The sequence below is a fragment of the Marmota marmota genome, unplaced genomic scaffold (assembly GCF_001458135.2).
Source record: "Marmota marmota marmota unplaced genomic scaffold, marMar, whole genome shotgun sequence".
Classification (NCBI taxonomy): Eukaryota; Metazoa; Chordata; class Mammalia; order Rodentia; family Sciuridae; genus Marmota; species Marmota marmota.
The window spans coordinates 40608922-40636612 of NW_025999990.1; the positions used below are offsets into that span (position 1 = coordinate 40608922).

Here is a 27691-nt window from a genome sequence, read left to right on the forward strand (position 1 = left end):
CTTGGTGCTGGAGGTACAAGGACAGACACGAGCCCCAAGCCTGGAGGGCCCCCACAGACAGCCTGTGAGTGGAAATGAGAACAATACACACACAGAGAATCCAAACAAAGTTCAGAGGAGTCGCAGAGGTTCCAACCCAGGAGCATAACAAGTCTCCCTGGGGAAGATCACTCCTGGGCTGAACCTTAATGGTCAGTGTCGCAGGGTAGCGGGGTGAGGCAGGTGCTCCAGACCAATGGGAACAGGGGAGAGGGCCTGGGGGAGACCACACAGTGTATGCAGGGAGCACAAGTGTGGTGCTGCTGGGCCAGAAGCTGGAGCAGGGAATGCTAGACCGTGAGTCTGCAGAGGTTTGCGGGAGCTCAGTCATGCCAAGGAGGGGCATAGCACAGTACTGAGGCTTCCACCCCGAAGGCAGACGGGTTCTAATCCAGATCTGACATATGATATATATTGTCTTTGCAAGTTATTGAACAATTGCTGTGAAGAAGAAATTCATGCAAAATATGAAGAGGACTAAGGAAGAAAGGGTGTGGTTGGACTTTCCTAAAGGATGGAATTGGAGAGACGGATTCCAGCAGAAGGCTGTTGGGTCAGAAGAGAAGCAAGGGGGCTGACTCAGGCAGAGGCACTGAGGATAGAGGAGGGATGGAATCCTAAGCTATTTGGGGGTGAGACTGTTGGGACTTGTAATGTTATGAATGAGAGAAAAAGAAAAAGGCAAAGGCAAAGAGAATTCCCACATTTCCAGCTTGGTATTGGAATGGATCCTGGGGCCCTGGTTGGGTGGGGGAGAAGGATCAAGGGCACAAGCTGAGCAGGGAGGAAGACGGTCAGGACAGGCACTGGGGGAAGATCGGAAGGCAGGGGACTGTAAGCACCAGAGTTCATCAGAAAGTTCTCCAGGGAGCTCCAAGTCATCTATCATCCATTGGCAGCACATGCAAATGATATACAGGGTAGACAAGAAAGGGGGAAGCAGGGGAGAAGACCATGAATAGAGCCCGAGGAGCCCCCCATGTGGGGCAGCGAGAGGAAGCAGTGCTTCATATGAGTCTCCCTTAGCTCAGGAGCTCCCTGTGTTCGGCAGCTGAGCTCCACTGCCTCTGGCAATATCTGCTTATAACTAGATAAAGTATGTTGTACTCAATTAAGAATATAAACTTGGAACCAGGCAACCTAGGTTTGAATTCCAACTCTACTGCTTCCTGGATGTGGGACTTCGAATAGATTCATCTGCACACAATTCATGTTTTCTCATCTATAAAAATGGAGATATTAATGCCTACTTCACGGGACTATTGTGAGCATTACACAAGATGACATATGCAAAACCCTTAAAACAGTACCCTGCATACACACAGTTTCCCTATGATTATTCTTGTGATGACATTGGCAATGGAGACCAGATATGCGCCCTTTATCCACCTGGTGCACCTGCAAAGACTAAATCAGCTTTACCTGCAAGACCTGTTGACAAGTCAAATGTCAGGTCAGTTCTTCCAGCTCCATCATTCCTCTAATCCCCTTTCCTACCTGATCCTGCAGAAACTGTCTCGTAAGGAAGACAGTAACCTCAAAACTATACCCAGAGCAATCTAGGTATAAAGTGGGAACCACACCGAGGGCCATGAAGGAAAGTGTGTAAATGTTCTTCTCCAAGGGACCATGCAGTTCAGTGGATTGTGGGAGGGGATCAGGGGTCCTTCTGGGAAGCTGGATAAGCTATTGGCCATCTTGTCAGAGAAGTCCTCATAACACACACAAATACACTTTGCATTCACTACCAGAGGGTTCCTGGGTCCCAGGTTGATCAGACCTATTCTCTTATGAATCTCAGACTAAATGCAATCAGATGGTTCAACAGAAAAATTACAGATGATGTCCTGTTTCTAGAGAGACACTGCATGTTGAACACAAGAACTCTGGCAGCCTAAGACAGAAAAAGAAGACAAATGACCCTCCCAAGTAAATAGCAACAGAACAAGGAACCATATAATAGAAGAGGGACTTTGGAGGTGACCTGACAGAAGCTAAGTGAACCCTACTTCTTTTGGTCTGGCAGTGAAGAAAAAGACACCATGCACCAAGGAATAGTATTGCCATGAAGTGTCATGAACTGGACATCTTGTCCCAAGGTTTGGTACATTTCTTTAGCAAACATGCTGGGCTTCTAGCCCAAGGGTACACTAACTAAATCCTGGTACCAATTAAACAACTCAAACACTAACTGCCTTTGGTCATATACTGGATGTGATTGAGTGTCCCTAAGGATTGAGTGTCCCTAAGCGAGTGACCTGTGCCTGGACCTTGAAGATAAGGACATACAGAGGGAAATCTGTTTTTTTATGTGTTTACTCTTCTGGAAAAGAAAGGAACAGGAGTATGATATAGTGGCTATGGAAGCTGTCTGTGCAGGCGAGGCAGAAGTGACACAAAATCATTCTCTGTCTGCCTATTTATTTCAGCATGAAATAAATGATGAGCTGATGTGATAAATTGGAGAGTGGGATGTGAGGGTTTGTGACAGTCGGTCATATAGGACCCAGCTCTGAGCCTCACTCAGTATCTAAGTGGCAGCTGAGATTATAAGACAGGGGGAGGAAATGCAAAATGAGGAGCAGTGATGCGAGTAGTGGCCTTGGAACCAGTTGGTGCTGAGAGGCCAGGGACAGGAAGACTATAATATCTACGTTCCTGAATAATGCAATGTTTAGATCACTGACTTAGGAATCCTATACAAAAATAAGCAACCCAAGGAATTTCTGGTGGTGCCATGACAACAGGGAAGAAAAAGGAAACTTCCTGTTTAAAGTCTGGCTGAACACCTTTTTAAATGTCCTAATGTCAGTCTGACCTCACACATTTCTCCAGGGAGACTCTTTGCTACCCAAGGAGCTGCCTGAACTGCAAAAGCCAGAAGATTCCATTAGTTGCTGCTGCCTGAAGGTGCAGAACTGCGGCTCTGGGGATGAAGATCAACGGAGTCATCTCCAAGGCGATGGGCTCCTGGCCAAACATTATGTAACAACATCTGCGTATGCGTGGGTGTTTGCAGCATTTCATAGAAAACCAGGCCCAGATGTGTCGGGGTGAACTCCATCCTTCTGTTATTAAGTACTGCAGATTCCTTTTTATATTATCTAATACCCAACTCCAGTTTAAATCTACAGCCCAAAGTCCACCTTATTCATTTATTCATTCAAGGATTACAGAAGTTTTCTGTATACACATCTCTGTGTCAGGGGACATGGGAAGGAGGGGACAGAGTTGAATAAGTTAGCCCTGACTTTGGCACATTTTCACTAAGGATGGAGAACCTAGAGCCGTGGAGAGTTCAGTAACTCTGAGATTGGATGACTAAGCATTAAACTTACTGAAGGCATAATGACGAGGTTATCTTCACAGACCTGTAGAAGGCTTCCCACCTTCTTTGAGTTTGTTATTTTAACACGAAATGCTTGAAGGACAAGTATAATTTGAGGGTAGCAGAAGAGGAAGACAGAGGCATTTTATAACTGGAGAACTGAATATATGCAAAAAGTATTTGGAGGAAGTAAGAAACGGAGAAGAAGGGAGGCTGAAGTTAGTTTAGGAAAGGCCCAGATTACCATGGAAAGTTGACCTTTAGGCTATTAGACAATGGCCAGTAGAGCCAACAGTGATGTCATCGAAGGATGCCACGCAGAGCCCTGAGACTCCACAGCATCTTGCACATGATATGGCACTGACCATACCACACTGCCATTTTTTATTAGTGCAGGTTCCCCCAGCACACCATAGACAGGTATGCCTTCCACATGAAGCACAGGGCCCAAAATGGAGTATGAGATACACTTTGGCTAATAAAACATGTTCATGTTGGACAAAATAGAATTTAATGCAAGAATAAAACCAAACATACACAATTGGGATAGCCATTATGGAAAACAGTTTAGAGGTTTGCCAAAAAATTAATGGAACTATGTGATCTAGCAATCCCAGTGCTGGATGTATAATAAAAAGAAATGAAATTAGTATGTCAAAGAGACTTTTTCTGCACCCCAATGTTCATGTCAGCACTATTCACAACAGCCTAGATATGGAATCAACCCAAGGATCCATCAGTGGGTGAATGGATAAAGAAAATGTGGTGCATATATACAAAGGGATACTGTTCAGATATTTAAAAAGATGTGATTCTGTCATATGCAACAACACGGATAGATGATAAATGATAAAGAAATGATAAAAAATTTTAGATAATTTTTAGGGTAATTACCCTGATGTGATCGTTATACAATATATGCATGAATTGAAAGATCAAATTGTGCCCATAAGTATGTACAGTTATTATATGTCAATAAAAAAATTTAAAAATAGACACTGGAAGCAAAAAAAATTTCAAACATCAAGAAGATAAATTATAAATATAGGTATTTATCAACATTGTCTCAAGTTTTATAGACTAATGGTACCTTGGATTAGTGACAAAATTAAGGGGCCAGAATTAACTAGGATTAAAATACTAGTAAAATTGTGCATTTAGCATATTCCTCTTATATTTAAGAGGAGCCAGAAAAGAGTAGCAGGAACAGGGGCAGCCATGGAAAGAAGGGGGATAATGTATTCCTTGCCAGATGTTGACATTTGACTAGCTGTGGGGAAAGTGAGTTATTCTAAGACAATACTCGGATTTCAGGCTTTGAGGACTAGGAAAAAGCTATTGCCATTAAGTAGAATTTCCTTTTTTTTTTTTTAAATCCAAAAGGTAAAATGGCTTTAAAGCCATGACAATGACACAGGTGTCAAATGTAGGGTCAGAGTTAAAGAATCTGAGAGTTCAAGTTCTTCCAACTAAACCTTCATTATACATGTGAAAAGAGAGAAACCCAAGGAGTTTAGGAGACTTGTCCAAGGCTACCTAATAAAGCCAGTAAGTGAATCCAGGCTGGACGGATTTGTCATGAAGATGGGATTTTAAAAAAGAGCCATCAAGATCAGAACTGCAGTGGGGATTGGGAGCTCATGAAGGAGTGGGGGTGCCTGAAGACAGGGGGATGGATGGGATCTCAGGGGAACAAAGCACAGGGGAAGAAAGGCAGATAACCGTGACCTTGGCCAATAATAACAACAGCTAATACTGGGTGTTCAGCATGGGTCAGGCACTGTTCTACAAATAGAAGGGTGGCATAGGACACTTAATGCTCTAAACACCTTTAGGGTAGGTAACTCTAGTATCCCTGTCTCACAGAAGAAGAACTAAAGCAGAGAGCAGAGACGTGGTTTGACGGAGATCACCCAGAAGCCGGATGCAGCCTCCTGCAACTGCACCCCACCCAGCGCCTTGATCTGAGGGCACAGGGAGAAACCAGACTGGGTGAAACAGTCATAAATGGATGATTCAAGAGAAAAGAGGAGATGCCAGTGTTGTAGAAGATGAAGGACGACAGCGGGGGTGTAGTGAGAACTTTGAGCCCCATCTTTGAGCCCCACCAGGGCCCAGTGCTGATCCTTCCTTTTATTCTATGAGGTTCACCTGAGGACCCGCCTCTCCACGCTGTCAGGCCTAGCCAGAAGCACGTCTCCTCAAGAATTCCAGGTCTGTGGCCCTTCCTAGGATTCTACTCATCTCATAGCAATGTTTGGTAAATCTGTGAGGACTGGCTAGGGTGTATGAAAAGGCACGTGGGATACGTGGCTTAAGTGGAAGCCTGGAAGTACTGTCTCCTTGAGTCCATCTTTTCTTTCTTTTTTCCCCGTGGTCCTGGGTATTGAACCTCAGGAGGCAACCACTCTACCTACTGAGCTATATCCCTAGCCCTTTAATCCATCTTAAAGTAACTTGAAAGGGGTCATCATCAGGAAGATTTGCTACAGCATCATTTCCCAACTTCTTGTATCTTTCACCAGTTGGCAAAATCTTCTGAGGATATCCTAGCCCTCTCGTGTGTACAAAGATTTGATGGCATATATCTTCCACTATTAAAAGGAGGTGCAAAATTACTTTTTCTTTGCTGTTATAGTTGATTAAATATATATGTATGTATATGCATTTGTGTTACTATAAAAATGGAATTTTGATCAGTCTAAGCATCTTTTTTTAAATGTACTTTTTTAGTTGTACATGGACACAATACTTTTATTTATTTGTTTATTTTTATGTGATATTGGGGATCGAACCCAGTGCCTCACTCATGCTAGCCAAGTGCTCTACCACTGAGCCACAACCCCAGCCCAAATCAAAGCATCCTTATGATCTTGTTTAACAGGGTGGGCCAAAATAAGTCATTTTGGTATTTATACAATGCAATTCTTGCAATATTGTCTTGATACAACTAGAGATTGAAGAAGAAACAGGATCAGAATTTAAATAATTTTATCAAACTTCATTTCACATGTTAGGAAACTGAGGCCCAGGAAGGCAAAGTGACTTGCCTGAAGTCCTCCTAGGACATTGGTGACAAAGGCAGGTTGAGAACTCAGTTTTATGGTTCCAGCTGAATTTATTCCCAGTTATCTCTAAAAATTACAATATCACTTTTAATAAAGACTGTATTATGGATTGCTAGAATTATTTTTGTATGTAATTTTAAAGTAGATTAATATCTTTAACAGTTTAATTTTCTTTTAGTGAATATGATAAGCTTTAAAATCTTCAAGCTGGTAAATACAATTTAAAAATTCAATTTTTGAGCTTTGTAATTTGTGAAAATCTATACTACTGCAAGAGCATTGGGAATATTTGGGAAATGATGTGTTTTTTCTTTTTGTTGCAAATGCCAGATATCTCTGATCATTCTTTTACGTGAGCTTTAGGTCTCTCTAAACATATTCTTCATTTACATCAGGAAATTTTCAGGAGGGCAGGCAATTTTTCCTCCACTATTTTATAAATAAATAATCTTTTAGGCAATCAAAAGCTTTTTCAGCATTAACACTGGAACTATTATGGGAAATGTATGTAATTTGCACTAGTGCAATACACTGAATTTTTTTGTTTGTTTGTTTGTTTTTTAAGATTATCTTCCCAGGACCCATTAGGACAAATCCACTTTGATCATGGTAGATATGTAATCCCATTATGTGACTTCAGTCTCTTTGGCAATGTCAAAGTAAACAATTTCACAGTTGGTTTGAGTGTGACATGAGTTAATAAGGTCCCATTTCTGTTGATGTTCCTGAGTGTGGGCAGAACAACATGAGGTAGCAATCTTCTAGTCTATTAAACTATCATTGGCTGGGGAGGGTTTATTAAAAGTTTTTCAAATATTTTTTCTATAGTAGTATGGCAAATCCACTCATCATCTCCTGCTGCCTTAACTGATTTTTAAAAAAAATTTAAAGCACTGTCCTCCTCACCCCCAATCCCAGTGCAGCAGCATTGAGAACTGGGTGAGGTTTCTGTTTGCAGCAACTGTTCCCTTTGAAAACCCTCTCCCCACTAGTTCTCCTGTTTTTCTTCTTCCTGAAAACTGCTGCTCCATCCCTTTCTTGGTTCCTTTGCTTCCTGTGATTAAGCAAAGGTATCCTCCCTGGGGCCATCCCGTGGTTGTGGAGTGACTGGGTTGACGCAGGGAGGACTCACACCTGGATCATGGAATGATCCATGACTCAGGTGTCCTCTCAGCTTCCTTACAGGCCCGAGCAGCCTAAAGAAGTTGGCAGCCTGCGGCAACAGTTAAACAAGTGATGGAGATTCTTTCTTTAGGAAAAGTGAACATCGCTGCAATAGAAAGTTGAATTGTGTCCCCTCCAAAGATGCGACCAAGGTCTACTCCTGGTACCTGAGATAGTGATTTTATTTGGAAATAAGGTCTTTGAAGATGCAATCAAGATGTGGTTATTCTGAAGGAAGGTGGGTCCTAAGCCAATACAACTGAAGTTCTTATAGGAAAGCAAAAGACAGACATGTACACAGAGTAGAGCTCTATTTGAGACAGAGGCACAGAGAGAACAGCATGTGATGACAGGGGAGACTGAAGTGATGCAGCAACAAGAAAAGGAAATTCTGATTGCTAGAAATACCAGGAGCTAGGACAAAGGCCTGGAACAGATCCTCCCTCAGAGGCTCAGAAGGAACCAACTCTGCTAACATTCTTTTTTTTTTTTTTAAGAGAGAGAGAGAATTTTTTTTAATATTTATTTTTTAGTTTTCGGCAGACACAACATCTTTGTTTGTATGTGGTGCTGAGGATCGAACCGGGCTGCACGCATGCCAGGCGAGCGCACTGCCGCTTGAGCCACATCCCCAGCCCCTGCTAACATTCTTGATTACAAACTTCTACTCTTCAAAACTGTGAAAGTAAATTGGTATCGTTTTAAGCCATCCGGTCTGTGTTCTGTTGTTACAGCAGCCACAGGAAACTAATACAGCCACCCCCAAGCTGTCATTGAGCACCAATAGCTACAAACCCTCCTGGTTCTCATACCCAAATCCACATGTTTGGGGTTACTGGATGGATGGTGAATCTTATGTCTTCTCCTACTTAGCCATGCTGGCATGGACCCTGGAAGCTCTGGCATTATTTTCTTTCCATACAACCCCTGACCTAACTCTTACCAGCCTCTTCTAGCAGACTGGATCCTTTTCTTCATCCTGTAGCCACTGTCCAGCACTGTAGAGATAAGGTTCGTCACCTGGGATTATGTGACACCCATCTCTACCTTCTAATGCAGAGCCTGGCCCACTGAGCATTAAGTCTCTTAGCTTCTGCATGAACAGAAGTTTGCCACCATTTCTTAGCTATTGAGTATGGGGCTGTATGGGTGTCCCCAAAGGTAGCCACCTCCCAGCTTTTCTCCTTCTCTCTCCCAACCAAGCCCTGCTGAAGAGGCCTCAGCTTCTAAACGCAGACAGTCATCCAAGGAGTTCAGACTTTGTGTCTTGCATTGTTCATGATAATGCTGCCAGCTAATGCTAGAATGAGGGTTGGAACGTAAACCAAAATACAAATAGAGAGGTGCTCATCACACAGAATCACAACACAAGACACTTATAACTCCATGACATATACATAGTGCTCCTCCACCTTTTATACCATGGTCCCCACAGAGCACAACCCTGTGATGACAGCATGCTGGAGTAAATGGGCAAGGCTGCTTCTGGGTGATCCAGCACCCAGGCTCTGCCTGGTTACCCCAAGCCTGCAGAGACCTATTAATCTGCCTGCTGCAACCCTATCCGGCTGGGATGCTCCATCCTGAGGTCAACATAGATCACTCCTTGGACAGGTAGGGAAATGGGAAATAATAATGACCAGTATGTGGACAGATGGTGGCTTACCTTCTGTGACAGCACTGATACAGTAGTATATAGCTCACCTGCATTGTCCACTGTCCTTATCGCAATCTGGGGCAGCAGCCCCAATGATGCCCCTCCTAGAGCAGTTGCAGCCTTCGCAGCCAGCTAAGGGGTGGAAGCTGAAGGAATGCAGCTCGCAGGCCTCACACTGGGGTCTGACAGTGCGGGGAGGGCAGAGGCACTGTCCTGTCGCCTCTTCACAAAGCCACCTGCCACAGTTGCACTCTGGCCAGGGGATAGAGAGATGTGATATTAGGATTAGGCACTGCCTGACCTCCAGCTGGACTGCACCATCTGCCAGGATTTCCAGAAGCTTCTAAGGGACTCAGAATTGTTTTGCCTTCCATTCATTAAGAAATCGTTGACCTTAGTAGATCTGAAAGGCCCATTTCTTGGGGCCAAAACCAACATACCAAATATTCTTGGCAGATACCGTGTGTGGACCCTGAATGAGGCACAGCTGGACCAACTGGTTCCAAGCTAGATCCTCCAAGGAGCCCACCAAACTGCTGTCATGTGCTGTTCTAATATGGAACTGCTTTTTCATCAGAAAGTTCTAGAAGTAAGCAAGTAGGGGCTGCTCCCAGGCTCCCCAATGCAGCTCCATGGCCTCCCAGTGCACTACAGGCCCAGAGGCCAAGGTCAGGGCCAATGGATGCAGCTATATCATTTCTTGCTTAGTTAGGGAAAGGCTGGTCTCTGTAGGGTGCATTTGACACCACATGACATGGGTGACCTATGCCTCAGATCACAGGTGGTTGGTTCTTAGACAAAAGCTCAAGGGTTTCTCATCCTGCAAGTAGCATCTAGTCATGGGTATGACCCTGGTTCTCCTATCTCAAGTGAGTTTCAGTTAGGCCACAAAAACTGAAGGGGCTTCTACAAGGAAGGGATTTAGCTGCCCAAGATTCTGACATATAAGTCTGTAGTCACCTGCTTGCCAAGTGCATAGGTCACATGGCATGGGGATCACCAATATTTGTCTTCTAGAACTTGCTACTCAGTGTGGCCCAGGGGAATGGGAATCAGATGGGTGCCTACTGCAAGTGCAGAGTCTCAGGCCCAGGTTTGCATTTCATAAACCCTTGAGGTGAGTCTCTGGCACAGTTGGATTTGAGAAGCCCTACCCTGGATGAGCATGCCCTGGGAACCAGAGAAGGCCTTGGAGGTCTGGAATCGCTCACTTACGCTTGCAGTGTGGGAATCCATAGTGGCCTGTTGCACAGCGGGTACACTGCCGCCCGATGATGTTGGGCCTGCACGGGCACTGCCCGCCCTCAGGGTTGCAGTGGTGGCTGATGGCCCCAGCAGGGTCACATTCACAAGGCAGAGCGCCATTATGGTAAAAGGCCACCAAGGACCTGGCAGAATTCTTACAGAATCTGGAGGCTGTCTGGGGACTGAGAAAACAGAAACAACTTATTGCTGACATCCTGGGACATGTGCCTGGAAATATCCCAGACTTCCCTTTCCCATCTGCTCCTCCCAACAGTATCCTTGGGGGTGGGGGTGGGGTGCTCTGGGCTCTGAGACTGAGAAATGTCAGCTGCTAACAACTACTCTTTTCTCCAACCATCCAGTCCAAGAGAGGATGCCACCGGAATGGTCAGTGGGAACTCTGGGTAGCTGGAGTCACAGGGTGAAAATACACCTGTAGGATGAACACTGTGGCCTGTGAGTTATATCTCAATAAAGCCAGTATTTTTAAAAATACAATAATAAAACCAATAGATAATAAGGAGGAAGGCAATCACCATGTATTGAATGTTGCTTCTAGAAGCTTTAGCTATATCTCATTGAACCTCACAACCACCCAACCAATTAGGCCTCAACCCCATTTCACAGATAAGATGACTGAATCTCCTAGAAGTTAAGGGACATTCCTAAGGCCGAAAGATGTGGAGCAGCCAAGCAGTCATTCAAGACCACAGCTGTTTGGCTTTTTTTGGGGGATACCAGGAATTGAACTCAGGGGCACCTGACCACCGAACCACATCCCAAGTCCTATTTTGTATTTTATTTAGAGAAAGGGGCTCAATGAATTGCTTAGGGCCTTGCTAATTTGCTGAGGCTGGCTTTGAACTTGCAATCATCCTGCCTCAGCTTCCTGAGCCATTAGGATTACAGGCATGCACCACTGTGCTTGGCCAAAGCCTTTGCTTTTTTTTTTTTAATATTTATTTATTTTTTTAAGTTGTAGTTGGACACAATACCTTTGTTTTATTTATTTTAATGTGGTGCTAAGGATCGATTCCAGGGCCTTGCATGCTCTAGACAAGCACTCTACCACTAGGCCCCAGCCCCAGCCCCTAGCCTTCACTTTTAATATTGCTGTCTAGGAGACATGCCTCTCCAGGGCCTCTGGAGCTCATGGGTCCTTCAGGAAAGCTACAGGTGGGCACTGGGGCCCATGGAAGAGCTCATACTTGGCTGTCCTTGTTCTCAGTATTCAGGGATATAAGAGGACTGGGAAGGGAGGCTGCATCTCTGTATGCTCCCCATTTGGGCAGATAGCAGGGGATCAGGGCTGATGTCTGCTTAGTGGAGGGCAATGTGAGGTTATCTTTTAGGACTCTGCAGTGGTAGACAGAAAGCTGCAAAAGAGGAAGAGCTACTCCTAAGCAGCCCCAGATCCCAGCTGGGAGGGTGGACCTCTGCTGAGTTCCATCTGGCCACGCTGCCCAGATGATACATGGAGAGGTCTGTCCCAGGACTGTGGGTGCAGAGGAAAAGCATCACCCTACTAGGTCCTGAGACTCACTTGGGTGGTGGAGGAAGAAGATCCAGGACCAGCCTCTTCTTGGATCTCATTTGGTTCTGGGTTGTGGGCATACCCCATGCATTCCCAAGCCTGGCCACGGTGACACTTACTCAATATAAAAACTGTTTCCTCCACAATTGGTGATAAACTCGAAGGACTTGTCCACCGATTTTTTGTTAAGTATTTGATAGTCGTAATTCTCTGCAGGCACCACTAGAACGCGGACCTAAAAGAAACCCATCAACGCGTGTTTGGATTTGCAACAACGTGACACAACTATAGCTCTTCACTAAGATTATATCCCTGACTGTTAAACCCAAGTCCTAATGATTCAGGATTTATGAAAAAAGAATCAAAAGATCAAACCCAAATCAGGGTTAATGGCTCAATCCACATTGCTACATAGGAAACATTGAGCACCAGGCAGACTTGGTATCTCTACTCAGGGGAGCACCAGCCGAGTGCCAGTTGGATCAGGGGAACTTGGGGGTAGTCCGATCAGTTAACATGGCCAGGGCTTCATGTGATCCATGCCTGGGATTCCCCTGGATCTCCAGGGATTGTTGTTTTCCAAATTTTAAAGGTAAGCAAACTGAAGTGGCAGAACCAATGTGGAGCCTATCGATCAATGTAGAACCTTCTGGGCTTGCCCCAGAAGTTTACTTAGTGCTACTGAGTGAAAAATCATAGCCCCAGTCTTTAAAAGTATGACTCAGACTATTCTTTAACAAATGCTGTGAGAAACTGCAAACATCTTTAATCAACAACTCACCAGCTTATAGCTTTCAGACTCCCTACTATTCTTGTATCTACCAACTCAATACATACTTGCAAATAGTATGTGCCAAGCAATGTTCTAGGCACAGGGATATGAAATGGATACAGCAATAGCCAAACACACATTTTCTTGGTATTCCCCACAGGAACAAAAGAATGAAATTTTTAGATGAACACTCAATCTACTCCCTCTCACCTTTTTTTAAGGTCAATTTTTAAATTTCTCTGTGATTTTTAATAATGGATTCTCAAAATAAGCAATCTAAGTCTACACAGGACCAACACATCTAAATCAACAAGTTGAAAAAAATAAATAGAACAAAATGAATATAGTTAGTCTCCTCTGTGCCCTGGGACAATAGCATCCTCAGAGAGAGGTCAGGAGGCCTGAGCATAGAGCGCCACACAGAGCAGAGCCTGGGAAATGAAGCACTTCCTGCTTCTCTGGAAGGATGGCAGAGAAAACGAACTACATCTGAGCCAGGCTAATAGGTCAACGGGATTTTTCCAGGCACAGAAGCAAGTAGAAAATTCTAGAAAAGGGGACAGTGTGAGAGAGCCTAGTGGCGTGAGAGTAAATGATATGTCTGGGAGCTTGTGAATGGAGAGGTTGGCCAGAGAATGAGGTGGGGGGAATGGAGGGGGAAGTATAGAAGAGGGGAATAGCGGGAGAGATGGAGGAAAGATGAGTTAGGAGGAGGTTGGGAGGGCCCTGGTCACTGGAGTGAAGCACGTGCACTGTAGGCTATCGGAGGTGAGAACTCCTGAAAAGGTGGCTGAGTCTCAGCATGATCAGATCCACTTCAGCCAGGAGAGGGGAGGAGGGACTGGAGGGAGGGGAACCCAGACAGGGAGACCATGGCAGGAAGTTCTGGCCAGTCTGAGTGAGAGAATAGATTGTCAACCTGGGACTAGAATAGAATGGATAGGACCAAGAGACATGGCAGAGTGCCAAGTTATGGCTCAGAGCAGATGCAGAAGGGGGAGTCATCACATCTGAGCATTGGGGGGACCATGGGGACCATCATTAGAGGTAATGAACAGGGTAGGAGAAGCCGGAGCTGTGCAGGTAGCAGGCCAAGTGCGACAGGCCCCTGAGATCTCTGGTAGATGATCATACATTGGGTGTGGAGTTCAGGGTAGACTGTGGGTGCATTGAGAGATGTGGGTATTACAGCTAAGTCTAGAATTAACAGGCTCTAATGATGTCATCCAAAGAGTAAAGATAGAAGGAGGCTTAGTGTTGAACCCAAGGGAACTCCAACATATAGAAATGAGAAGGACAGAGAACTATCAAGGGATTATGAGGGAAAGAGACATAAAATGGGGAGAAAGCAGCGACAGAGATCAAAAGAAGCAAGAAGTGTAAAATGCTTTGGTGAGAGACTGGTCAGATGAGAAGAGGGCAGTGGTGGTAAATATGAGCACTTTGCTTTTGGTCATCCCCATTTTCCTTGATTTTAATTGTCACATGTTTTTCTTTTTCTTTTGGGTCAAAGCTGTAAAATGATAATTCCATAAACATGGCTTCAACTCCTTGGAACAACCGTTGCGGTGAACCAGTCGGCCAGAGAAGCCACAGGACAAGGAAGTCAAGGGACAAGCAGAACGCACCAGTGTTAAGGACTTTCCTTCCGGAACCTTCACAGTCACAGCCACCTCAGGCTCTGAGATGTCAAACTCAACCTGGCCTCCACTGATCACCTGATCCCGGCAGCCCAGCACATGGGGACAAAAGGAGGCACGGAAGGAACCTGGGCAAGGAGAGAGGAGCTCCCGTCATGTGACCGCAGGGACAATGCCAGGCACACCGCTCATGGACCTGATCATGGTGCTCACCTGACCACGGCCGCCCTCCATCCACAAACACCTGGACGGGAAACGTTGGGTGCGCTGCTTGATAAAAATGGATGACAAAAACATACCGGCCCAGGTGTGGTACGAGTCCTCTCAGGGTCACTTGGCTCTAAAAGGGAGAAAAATGAGGGTGACAAAAACTCCCAGTGAGAACCCCTTAAGCTGAAGAGCTACAAAATGATTAGAATATTTAGAAGTTGTTATCATATGAGTATGGTTTTTCCCCACCAAAACTCAGGGGGAGATTTAATTCTTTTTTTTTTTTTACTTTGAGATTTAATTCTTTTACGTGGCTGTGTTGGGGGGTAGAGCCTAAGAGGAGGTACTTAGATTATAGGGACAGAGTCCCCATAAACACAAAAATGCCCTCTCCCAGAAGTGAGCTCTTGCCCTCCCAGGATGGGCTGAGTAACTACAAGAATGGGTTCACATAGAGTACCTGCCCCCTTTGTCCCCTCCTCTCTTCTACAGGTGCTTACTTGTCACTGTCACACATGTACCCACCATGTGGTATCTTCTGCCATGTGATGCTGTAGGACAAGGCCCTTGCCAGATGTGGGCACCTGACCTTGAACTTCCCAGCCTCCAGAACCAAGAGCTAAAGCAACCTCTTCTCTTTATAAATTACCCAAACTCAGGTACTTTATGGTAGCCACAGAAAACGGACTAGAACAGTTTAAAAACCAGAAATGACCTAGGTATTTACCCAAGTGAAATGACAAGGTATATTCCCAAAGAAACCTTCACTGTGAATGTTTGTAGCAGCTTTATTTGCAAATATCAAAACTGGACACAAAACAAGCATCTCTCACCTACAGAATGGACAAACAACTGTGATATAACCATACATTTTGTTGGAGGGGGTGTAATTTGGTAAATTACATTGAAAAACTGTTTGTCAGTATTTGCCAATGTCAAAAACATAACCCAGAAGTTGCATTCTCAGCTAGTACCTATAATATGTTTGCTAAAAGGCTGCAGGAGTATGTTCAAAGCAGCACCTCTCAGAATACCTGGGTAATAAGGAGTCTGACTCCATCTTTGATGTTTGACTACTGACAGCTTTCAACTCCTTTTCCCGCATACCTGGACAAGTTGATAAGAAAACCTAAGGGCCCCTCCCTTGGCATGGGTGAAAAGTCCAAACCACACAAATTCCAGCTCTTGGGACCTGAACTGTGTTCCCCACTCCCATCAACCACAACAAAATCCAGAACCACACTCCTCCTTTTACTTAATCATATGAGTGTGAGCCCTGCTCTCTCCAGAATACTGCACTCGATGCATAATAAATCTTTTAACTCTCAAAAAACTGCAGCAACAACAACACAATAGCAATAAAAGATTATCCTCGTTTTTCAAGACAAGAGCTATAACTAAGAGAGAGTAACTAACTTGTAGGAAGTCGCTAATTTAATGATTCACTAATTTAATGAACAAACCAGGACTAGAACTAGGTCAATTTGATTTTAACCCATTTCTCTTAGCTATTATTTGGCTACCTTTCCCATCTGGAATCTTATTCAATTTTATCTCTGAGGTCCTGTTAATTTCCAAACCTGCTGCTATTTGAACAGACACGATCACCCTTTGGATGATAAGAACATACTAATATCAGAATGTTACGTGTATTCTATACTCCAGAACTTTTAAAGTTTATGTTAAAAAAAAATCCACCTGGACAATATGTTAAAATGCAGATTGCTGAGCCCCGCCCCCAGGGCTTCTGATTCAGGAAGTCTGGGGTGAGGCCAGTGAATGTGCTTTTCCAACCATCTCCCAGGTTTCATGGATGCTGCTGATCAGGGGCCACACTTTAAGAACCACGGGTCTAGACACAGCACACTAGATGTCAGTCTTACCTGTGGGGCCTGTAAGGTAATTTCAGGAATGACGTTTGCAGAAGGGGAATTCTCCTGGGGCAGGAGAGAAAACGTTCTCCCACTGGGGACATTCAAAATTAAGGCAGTGGGAGGAGTCTCATGGGCCAGAGAGACACAGGTGGCACTGAAAATACAATGTTCAAAATGTTATTTCACAGTTTGGGGGTTTGGGCTCAGTGGTAGAGCACTTGCCTAGCATGTGTGAGGCACTGGGTTCAATCCTCAGCACCACAAAAAATAAATAAATAAAATAAAAATCTTACTTCACAATTATCGAAAACCTGCAGAGCTGTCCATGGAGCAAAGAGACAAGACTTTGAGTACAGGACTGAGTAAACTATTGAAGGGTTCCCGTGTCAGGGGAACCATAGCATCCTACACATCATTTTTTAAAATTTCTATTTAATTTTTATTTTTGCAGCGCTGGGGATTCCTGGGCTTCACACATGCTAGAGAGGTGCTCTACCACTGACCTACAGCCCAGCCCACTGGAAATCTTTATATAGTGATAATCAGTGAAGTCTATTGGCCTAGAATATTCCAGCTGCCTGCTTAATACAACTAGTGTAAACAGAAAGCAGACCTCTATTTTGAAGTAAGATAAGTGAAATAGAAACTTACTGAAACATCCTTTTCCTTCAAAATTAAAATGCAACCAATACAATATTATTCATCTCTTTTTATAAATGTCCACCTAACAAAAAGAGAAGCAAATACATATTTCTTTTAGGCACAGCCAGATCTGCACTGGGTTGGCCATTTTTATAGTCCTAACCACACACACAAGGCAAATGACTGTGTCTATAAATTAATTATTTTTGAGTCTACAGCAAAGCAAGCCTATGAAAACCCCAATAAGCATGAGCTAATTCTGATAACATAGCTGTGAGATAGCTCATTATTTTTGTGGTTTTGTGAATACAGAGCCTCAGACACAGAGATTAAAGGATTGAAGCAAAATGAGGGCTCAGAATAGAACACAGGGACCTGCCCTCCAGGGCCAGGCTTAACTATTTCCCCTGGTACCGCTGTGTCAGCCTCCTGGCGTTATGGAATTCTGGAAAAAAAATGACGGCTGAGAAAAATAATTTTGCTGGCTTTTCTCTTTTTAACATCCATCACCAGACTTCTACACCTGAGCTTACGATCACTTCTGAAGGACAGGTTGAGCATCCCTAATCCAAAATTTCAAAGGTTGCAAATCCAACACTTTTTGAACACTGACCTGATGCCACAAGTGGAAAATTCCATACCTGTCATCATGAGACAGGTCACAGTCCAAACTTAGGTAAAATAAGAATGTTATAAGACATTACCCTCAGGCTATGTGTATACCCTATGCATGATATATAAATGAATTTTGTGTTTATACTTGGGTTCCATCCCTGGTGTATCTCATATATATGAAAATATTCCAATTTTTTTTTTTAAAAGCTGGAATTTGAAACACTTCTGGTTCCAAGCATTTTGGATAAGGGATATTCAATGTGTATAGAGTTTCAGCCTTACAAGCATCACAATATCCTTTAGATATCAGTAAGAAACAAAGGAAGAAAACACATTACCTTTGATTAACCAATGGCCCGTAGCTGGCAATACAGTGGACTTGAGGCCTCACGTATTCAGCTGAGAATTCTTCAATGGGTATGAGACAAATCTGATGCTGTCGAGCAAATACAATGTGAAAAGGTAGCCACGGTTACCAGCAAAACAGTGGTATGGCCAAATCATAACATTCATTCAGAAAAATTATAGTCATTAAAGTAGTAAATACTATGCAGTCATACAATGGAAAATTCAAAATGGCGACACCATTGGTAACACATCCTTTTTTAGTGTTATACCCTACTGACTAAATTGCTATTGGAAAAATAAATAAAACTGAAAAAAATCATATAAAAGTTACAAAAAAGAAAAACTCTTTCAGTGACCTTTGATGCCTGTTTTGGAAGTTTTGTCTTGTTTCTTTTTTTTCTCTCCTCTCTAGATGTACCATTACAAGATTGGACAAACTTGTGCTGGCTCTTGAGACTCACTAACAGGAAGCGGGCAATGTGGTGCGTGGCCAGAGAGCTGTATTGCTATTCAGAGAGCTGTTCTTGGTAGAAATAACCCTTCTTGATAAAAAAAAATGACCTGAATCTCGGGTATACTTGGACTTTGTTGAAGGATCTATCTGCAGAGGTATTTTTTGAGTGACACAAGAAACTCAATCATTAATGTACCAGTATATTTTTAAAAACAAAATTGTATTATCAGCTGGATTGCAAACCTATTCAGTAACAACAAACGTTTTTACTGAACATCGTTAAGACAGAGTGTCCTACAAGACCAAGATAGACTGCCTCTGTCCTCATGCACCTGCTAGTCTAGTCAGCCTTGAATCTGAATGACAGCAGGCTATTTCAAAAGAGGTACACGGGACGCGGGACATGGCTCAGTGGTAGAGTGCTTGCTTAGTGAGACATTTACATCCCTAGCACAGAAAACAAAGAAAGATCAAAAAGGGCAAAACCTATGATTAAAAGATGAAGAGTCAGCCTCATGGTCATTTCTAAAGATAAAGAGGTTAGATTTGCTTGGATTGTTATGATTTTTTTTAAAAAAGAGGGTTGCAATTTATAATAATAATTTTTAAAAATCAAATTTCAGCTACTCTTAAGTTCAAAGTTTATAATACTGTCTGACATAGATATTTAAAGTGCATTTGTACAGTCTGACCTAGCATTTCCCAGGGTTTGATACATGCTTCATATCAGCAGTAACAGGAAGTTGCTTCATGCTTAAAATATCTTAAATTCCCTGAGACACCTATTGTGAATCTGGCCATCCCTGCCTACACAGACCCCAGGGTCTCTCAGTATTGAAGGTGTACCATTACAAGATTGGACAGGAAGGTTATTTCCTCGGCTCAATTTCATATTTTAACTCTTAAGCTTATATATCCAATTAACTAAATAATACTTTTTTTTAAATAGAAGTTTTTTAAAAAAACTAGCTGATAATAACTTTGACTTTTTGATAGACTTTGCCAAAAACTATAAATAAGAGGTAATAGGATAGTAAAATGGGAAAATAAATAAACAATAACCAATGGCATTCCTGTACTCTGGCAATAAAAATAAAGTAGGAAATATAATGACAAAGAATATTTCATTCTTGATAACAAAGAATAAAAATTAATGAAATGGGATTTTGTGAGATGTGTTCGAATTTGATGACTAAACTTTATTGGGCGATATAAAAAAAATGGCTCAAATAAATAAAGAAGCAAGTCAGGCTCTAGATGGGAAGAATAAATATTAAGCTGGCAATTCTTCACAGGTTAATTTTATAATGAAACTGTAGCCAAAATTTTAATAAGCTTTAAAAAATATATCGATAGCAACAAAATGCTTCTAAAAGTTCAATGGGCAAAACAGAAGCATACCAGAAGGAATCGGGCCATGTGCACCTTGAGCTGAAGGTCTGCATCTGCCAATAGCTCATACACAGCAATGCGGCTCATGCTATCAATCACAATGCTCCGGCAGAGAACACTGCAAAAGGAAACAAGAGTTTTCTTAGCCTAGCCCCCCTCTCTAATTTGCAGCCCCTGGAGTCTCCCTCACTGTGCACATCCCCATAGAAATTGCTCTTCAGTTTCCCCCTTTATAACTAGATGAACAGTAGTAAATTTTTCCTGCATAACAAGTTGCAGAGCAATGCAATCTGCATTTGAAAGTTGAATGTCCCTTGGGCTGGGGATGTGGCTCAAGCGATAGTGCGCTCCCCTGGCATGCCTGCGGCCCGGGTTCGATCCTCAGCACCACATACAAACAGATGTTGTGTCTGCCGAAAACTAAAAAATAAATATTAAAAAAAAATTCTCTCTCTCTTTAAAGAAAAAAAAAAAGAAAGTTGAATGTCCCCTCTAAAATTCATGTTGAAATTTAATTGCCATTGTGACCTTTAAGAGAGTAGGACACAACATGGGTGCTCTGCCCTCATGAGTATATGAACGGTGTTATCAGAGGAGTGGTTTCATTATAAAGTGGACTCTTGCAAGCGCATGTGTACTCTTGCTCTTCTACCTTCCACCATAGGATGACATAGCACAAAGATTCTCATTGGATTCAGGCACCATGATCTTGGACTTCCCAGACTTCAGAACTGTGAGAAATAAACTTCTTTATAAATTATCCAGTCTGTGATATTCTGTTATAATAGCACTAATGGACTAAGATACAGCCCAAAATCTCTATGGAAAAAGAATCTTTCCACTATAGCCACTGCTGTACCTGTCAGAGCTAAGGGCCCTGCTTACCTTTCCCACATGGCTTGATGAATGCTTGGTTTAATCATAGGGAAAAAGAACTCCTGGGCAGTGATAACAGATCTCTAACACATAGCCTTCTTGGAATTTTACCAATATTCTTGGGAGCATTTGAAGTTCAAGTTACCCACTCATGACCATGCCACTCGCAGTCAGTAAGTGTGGTGGACCTTCCTCAACATTGGAGAAACCGAGACTTTGCTTTTGAGACTCAATCTGTTCCTTCTCTTTCTTTCTTCCTCATTTCTATCCCTAATGCCCCTTCCCTCTATCTCATCTGGTGAGCTGCAGAGTTTGGAAATATTTAAAAGGCCACATAACTCCAATGGTTAAACCCAGACAGGAAGTCTTTTTTGAGTAATGTTTCAGATTTCATACTCTGCTGCAACTTCTCTGCTTGTAAATAAAATATAAAACTAGTAACCTATTAAGACAGAATGACTACCTCTGATTAATATTTGAAATAATTTAGGCAATGACTTTTTAGGTCAGGATTAAAATGAGATAAAACATACCAAAAAAAAAAAAAAAACAAGCAGAGTTTGTACATATATTAGAACTTAATAGTTGTGTGTGTGTGTGTGTGTGTAAATTAAAATATTTCTTTTGGATTCAAGCATAATCCTGGGAGTTAAATATGTGAAGTGATTCATTGAAATTTAGCTTTATCCTTTATTAAATTATTATTTAATGATTTAGACAGTTATTCCTCAATAACCCATTCAGACAAGGCTCATGGAATGCTGGGAGGGTGTTCTTTCTTTGGTTTTAAACCCCTCTTATCCTGAAATGATTCAGAGTCACCAGCATCATATGAATAATTCCTCCTGTTCCTGAGCCATCTCCACTTCAGATCCTACAAAACTGGAATCAAGCCCTGTGACATGGGAGGTGGAAGGAGTGGAGAGAGCTAAACTGGAGGGTGGACTTGGATGAACAAGATGTGGAGAAGCTCTGCCCCAGTTCTATGGCCAGCGGTCCCCAGGACTCAAGTGACTTGGTGACCCACCCCTCTAGGGGTGCATACTCTGCTGGTATTGATGTCACCTAAAGATGCAACTCATATTTCCAAATAATGTCAGAACATTCTGGGGAACTCTTTTTAAGGCCCATCTCATGGTCCTGTTAAAAATCCAAATATAGAGTTAGAAGTGCAGCCCAGTGGTGGAACACCTAGCATGCATGAAAGAGGCCCTCTTCCGTCCCCAACTACAACAACAACAACAACAACAATAATGATAATAATAATAATAATAATAATAATACAATTACATTTTTTGGTTTCTTTTTGCAGCAGCATTTTTAATGTTGCTGAGAATAGCCATTTCACTGAATTGTGTAAAAGTTTCCCTTCTAAATTTCCAGAAGTTACTCTTTGCATAAGTTCTTCCCTTTCCACATCAGGGAAAATGTCCAACTACTTCAGGTCATCTTGGGCTTGGCAAAAAGCAACATTAAAGTAAAGATAACCAAATGTTCAGGGCCTTGAGCAAGAAGTGGGTGGGTTTTCTGCAGTTCTCCACCTGCTGTTTCAAGAAACTCCAGCTGACTTCCAGTACCATTTATTAAACAATTAATCTCATGTGGAAAGCCTCTTGTGCTGATTCTTTCATCAAAGCATGTTCTTGGAATATTATGCAAAGAAAACCATTTTTAATAAGCTCGTGTCAATTAGTGTTCTTGGACAAGAAGACCTTCACCAAGGCAAATTTTAAATGTCCTTTGTCAAATTTTTTTTCATCTGTTAATCATGAAACATTAATTATCCCCAGTTCTGAAGGTGTATTGTGAACGCAGGTGTGTACTTCCTAATAGTATAGAGAATGAGTCTCTTTCCTCGTGCCATGTACACATGCACTTGGTGGCCATTGAGGTGAGAACACTGAATTCATTGTACCACACTAAGAGTGACATGGAATCACGAAAAGAGGCTGTGCAGCTTCATGTGATTCTGAACCAAATTGCTAAGGAGAGCATGTGGCTTTTTAAGAAAATGAAAAATTTTCAATTCACTGCCTTCAGAGAGGACTCTCACTGGGCATGCTACAGATGATGCTGGATCATCTAACTAGTCCCTGGCTTGTTTTCAAGATTCGCTTAAGAAAGAAAACAAGGTTCCAACGCAAATGCAAATCAAAGTTCCTCAGGCACGCACCATATTTATTCCCTGGGAACAAGGGGGAATTCCTAGGGTGGGGGTGGGGGCTGATTACCTGTACTTGCAGCTATATATGGTCACCTGGCCTGCCAAAAGAGGCCCCCCGGGGCTCTTCATGTTCATGTCAACCGTAAACAGCTGGTCTGCTTCTGTGACATATTCAACCATGACCACGTACTGGCCGACCTGTGGGACACGCAGCTGCAGATGCAGTTCCACCTGCCAAAGAGGCCAAACAGACCATCATCCAGTGTGGAACACACACATGAACATATTTACATACATGATGGTGAAAACAGAGAAAACACCAAGGAGACACTTCTACATGTTAGCATAGTACGGATCTGGCTCTAAGGGTGGACATGGGAAAAAAAATACTTGATGCCCCATTAAATTTGAAGTCCAGATAAGCAATGAATAATTGTTTACATGAATTTCAAATCTAAAGCAGCATTATATATTTTTATCCTCCAAATCTTGCAATTTTATTTATAGGGGTGTCTACTTCTACCCTGTAATGGTTTAGCTCCCATTTCTCACAGTCAAAGGCACTCCCAAACTTGAAGTAAAACAGATTACCAATGAAGGGTATGAGGAATGGGTATATGCCTTGAAGCTCTTTAACTAACTTATTTTACAAAGAATTTAAATTATCTCAGTGAAAATAACATAAAAGTGACACACCTCTCCCACCCCTGTTGATAGTTTGCTACATCATGACAATGACAACTGATAGCTTAGTTCTCATACTTTCAAATAATTTTCTATGCCTAGAGGTACACACACACTTAAAAAAAAAAAAAACTGTGGTCATGGTAGGCAATCAAGGATGTTCTTGAACTATAATAATATAACTATGGTAACATAAACCATGTGGCCTGCAAAGTCGAGAATAAATACTATCTGGCTCTTTACAGAAAAATTATGCTCCCCCAATCTCACCTATTGGTTAGGAGCATGGAGTCTGAAATCAGATTGCTCCCAGCTGTGTGATCTAGGGTTTTTTATTTGATATCTTACGTGTCAGTACCCTCCTGTGCAAAATGAGGGTAATAATAGTACCTACCTCTTAAGATGGTTTTGAGGATTAAATGAATTAATATATGCAGAGCTCTTAGAACTATATGTCGCATGTCCTAAGCAACACATAAAAACATTGATGATTATAGCTGTGATTATTGCTTTTTGCTATGACTTGTTTCGCTATGACATGTTACTCAACAATACTTCATATTTCTTTTTCAGCATATAGAAATATACTTCATTTTTCTAACAGTTACCTACCACTCTAGTGTATAACTATAAAAATATTTGATCTCCTACGGATGAACATTTAAGTTGTCCTTAATTTTCATATACATGGATATATACACATATACACACATATACACACACATATGGGAAATATATATGTATATGTGTGTGTATTTATGGAATTTATATATATATTTGTTAATTTATATGTGGAATATATATTTATTATTTTATATATAAATTAATAAGTATATATTTATATAAGTACATTATATAAATATATATAAAAATTAATAAATATACATATAAATTCCATGCTGGTATTTTATAAAATTCCTAGAAAAAGAATTGCTTGTGTGAAGTATGTGGTCATATTTCATGCCTAACCCAGTATTAGAATTGTATTCCTTAGCAGCGTAACCCACCTTAGTTCATACGCTCAAGCCCAGTTGAGTTATACCACACTTAATTGAAATGGTCCTCCTTCTCCTTGCCTTCAGGAAATTCACATTGACTGCTCTTTCTGAAAAGTTCTGAACCACATAAATGCTATATTCTGTGGTGATTCTTCCACCACTTAAATAACAGAAAGATTCCCTCAGGGAACTACGTGGATTATCCACACCACTCTTGGCTCTATTACACAGTGATGTACGGCACTGCCAATGGTGCAGGTGGACAGGTCATTACTGGCTTCTCTCCCCTGGGCATCTCCAGATGAAAGCTTTTCTGTCTTCTCTCCACCATAAAACACACATGGGTCAATGACTCTTCAGGTTTTCTCCCAGAGGTTATCATTGGCTGCAAGTTTTATCATAGTAGTCTACTGTAAATTTCTAATATGCTTCCCATTCTGAGTTCTATGGATTGATTTTTGAAAGATCTGATGGAAGAGTTTAAAATACATTTGATGGCAAAAGCAGGTTTTGCGGAACTCAGATAAAAGACATTACAATGACAAACAAAATCTTTAAGCTTACTGTTGTTATCAGTTACTTATTTTTAAAAAGGGAAATTTGGGGGCTGGGGAGGTGGCTCAAGCGGTAATGCGCTCGCCTGGCATGCACGGGGCCCTGGGTTCGATCCTCAGCACCACATAAAAATAAAATAAAGATGTTGTGTCCACCGAAAACTGAAAAATAAATATTAAAAAAAAATTAAAAAAAATAAAATAAAAAGGGAAATTTGAATGGAACCAGTATCAAAATGGTAAGGTGGCACAACTGCCCTCTCCTAGTTACAATGTTTTAGGATAAAGACATAGAAGGTGGGTTTATCAAATCTGTTGTTTGTGCAGAAACCTAACAACTCTGATGTCAAAATGGGGATTCAAATAATGAGGTCAACAAGTATTAAATGTATATTCTAGGCCAGGTTTACTGACCAGATGGTGGACATACCATGGGAAACAAAGCAGACATGGTCTCTACCCTCACACAGACTTTAATGAAATAATTCAATAACTATACAATTATGATGTAAAATTAAAAAGCCATTTTTAATTATATTTAAGCTTATTAATTTGAGTGTATATAGTCACATGGAATTAGAAGGTATTGCAGGTCTGGAGGCATTCAGAAAAAACCGTAAACAGAAATTTTCAATAAAACTGGACAGCTCTGGACTTCGTTTTATGCATCAACCCAAAGTGATTCTGCTGAACAGCTCAGTGCTGTGGCTCTGGGCTCTATCACAGGTAAGAACACCTTCTGATGAGTCTTCAGCATCCCTTGCTGGAGGCTGGCCCTTCTCAGCTACACCACCCTGTTGTCTGGGGAACACATACACAAATAGACATGCAAGCACATACACCTATGTGAATCTGTATTTTTGTGTCTATGCATTTTCATGAATGTGTATGTCAATGGACAGCTGTGTGTGTGTGTGCGTGTGTATAGACACACAGTACAGAAAGAAGGGATGCAGTAAAATAAATTTTAGAATAGAAAAGAGGAAAGATCATTTAGTTTTTCTTTATACTTACTTATATTGTTTACTTGATACAACATACATAAATATTATTTTGTAAAATAAAAATTCTAAAAAATAAAACAAAAACTATATTTAAGAAATACACTTAATACCTTTAGCTGTTACTAACAACATGTTAGTATTATTGTTGATTTAAAAAATGTACCCATCTAAATTCTCAGGGAGAACTAAGGCCACAGATATTTTTATTCTATATATTGAATCCACCAAACGAACATTTTCTTCACAGGCACAAAACAGAGAATGTTCTAGAAAATAATAAAAATGTAGCAGAGAAGGCTGTTTTCAGTGTCTTCAATTTGAGGTGTTGTATTTTCTTATTATTGCTGATGTACTGTACTTTTAACTCACATACTAAATCAATATATTCTTATATTTGGCTACAAGGCTCAAAGAACTCCTGGAAGAAAACTAACGCTGAGACCTGTAGTAACATGTCCCCCGAGCTATGAGTAGCTGTCTTGGGGTGCAGCAGTTCCGGATTCTGAGATCCAGGAATTCAGCTGTTCCAAATTGCTTAGCCTACGGGGTTGGATGGTGAGTGGGTGTTGTGTCCTTTTAGGGTAAGCTATGAAGCTAATGGAGAGCTTTTAGGTTGAGCCTCGTCTTTCTTTGACATCAGAGATACTGCCCTGAGTCAGGCAGAATAAGATGCCTCCTCTAGGGAACCAAAAAGAAAGGATTCTATAGTTACTCATGTCCCCTGCCTTGTCTAGAAAGTGCTCAAAGAACAATCTTAACAGAGCTCAGTGTAAGGTCCCATCCAGACCCAACCAAAATCAGAGAACTCAGCAGATGCTGATTAACATCCCTGAGAAATTCTTCCAGTTTCTCTAGAACTTGAGAAGTCAACAGACACAGATAGGGATACAGTATTAGCATTGACAATAAATAAGAGGCTTCCCCCACCTCTCTCCCGCTGAGGTCCACCATGACTGGATGTCTTGCGGTCGGCTGTCTCACTGCCAAGGGTCTCGATTGGCCATCAAGCAGGAAGTGCCTGGCCTCGCAAGCCAGGGTGCAGGGGAACCTGATCACTGGCAAATGCTGGTAAAGCAAGCAACTTCAACAACAGCAAAACACATTAGTTATAACCGAGAACATGAAACCAAATATCAGTGTACATCCCTGAGGACTCTGAGTCATTCAATCCACCTCACTCATTCATGTATCATCCCTTTAACAGACTCTTAGTAAGTGTCTACTACCAGAACTGAGGACTTTTCATCTGCACCAGGAAGGGAAGAAACAAAAGTCCATTTGGATTCTATTTTTAAGCTCTTACCCTTACCCAATGCATGACCTTGAGGTTAAAATTTCGGCATGCAGCAACACTTCTACCTGCTACAGGGTGGTAGCCACTCATAAAAAAAAAAAAAAAAAAAAAAAAAAAAAAAAAAAAAAAAAAAAA

The 27691-nt window shown here is 41.8% G+C and overlaps 1 protein-coding gene across 3 annotated transcripts in view; it reads right to left on the reverse strand.

The window, feature by feature from the left end:
* Nucleotides 1-27691, reverse strand: part of Lama3 (laminin subunit alpha 3) — a 257612-nt gene that overhangs the window by 97194 nt on the left and 132727 nt on the right. For all 3 annotated transcript variants that reach the window (XR_007348859.1, XM_015482480.2, XM_048806427.1), the window contains exons 23-32: nucleotides 27190-27343; nucleotides 23090-23253; nucleotides 19992-20100; nucleotides 18127-18224; nucleotides 16541-16685; nucleotides 14661-14787; nucleotides 14436-14575; nucleotides 12155-12270; nucleotides 10472-10683; nucleotides 9304-9508 (exon numbers count right to left, since the gene is read on the reverse strand). Coding sequence is in view for 2 of the 3 variants with exons in the window: in XM_015482480.2 (XP_015337966.1) it covers nucleotides 9304-9508; nucleotides 10472-10683; nucleotides 12155-12270; nucleotides 14436-14575; nucleotides 14661-14787; nucleotides 16541-16685; nucleotides 18127-18224; nucleotides 19992-20100; nucleotides 23090-23253; nucleotides 27190-27343 (1470 nt within the window). In the remaining variant the exon portion in view is untranslated. The remainder of the gene's footprint in view (nucleotides 1-9303; nucleotides 9509-10471; nucleotides 10684-12154; nucleotides 12271-14435; nucleotides 14576-14660; nucleotides 14788-16540; nucleotides 16686-18126; nucleotides 18225-19991; nucleotides 20101-23089; nucleotides 23254-27189; nucleotides 27344-27691) is intronic.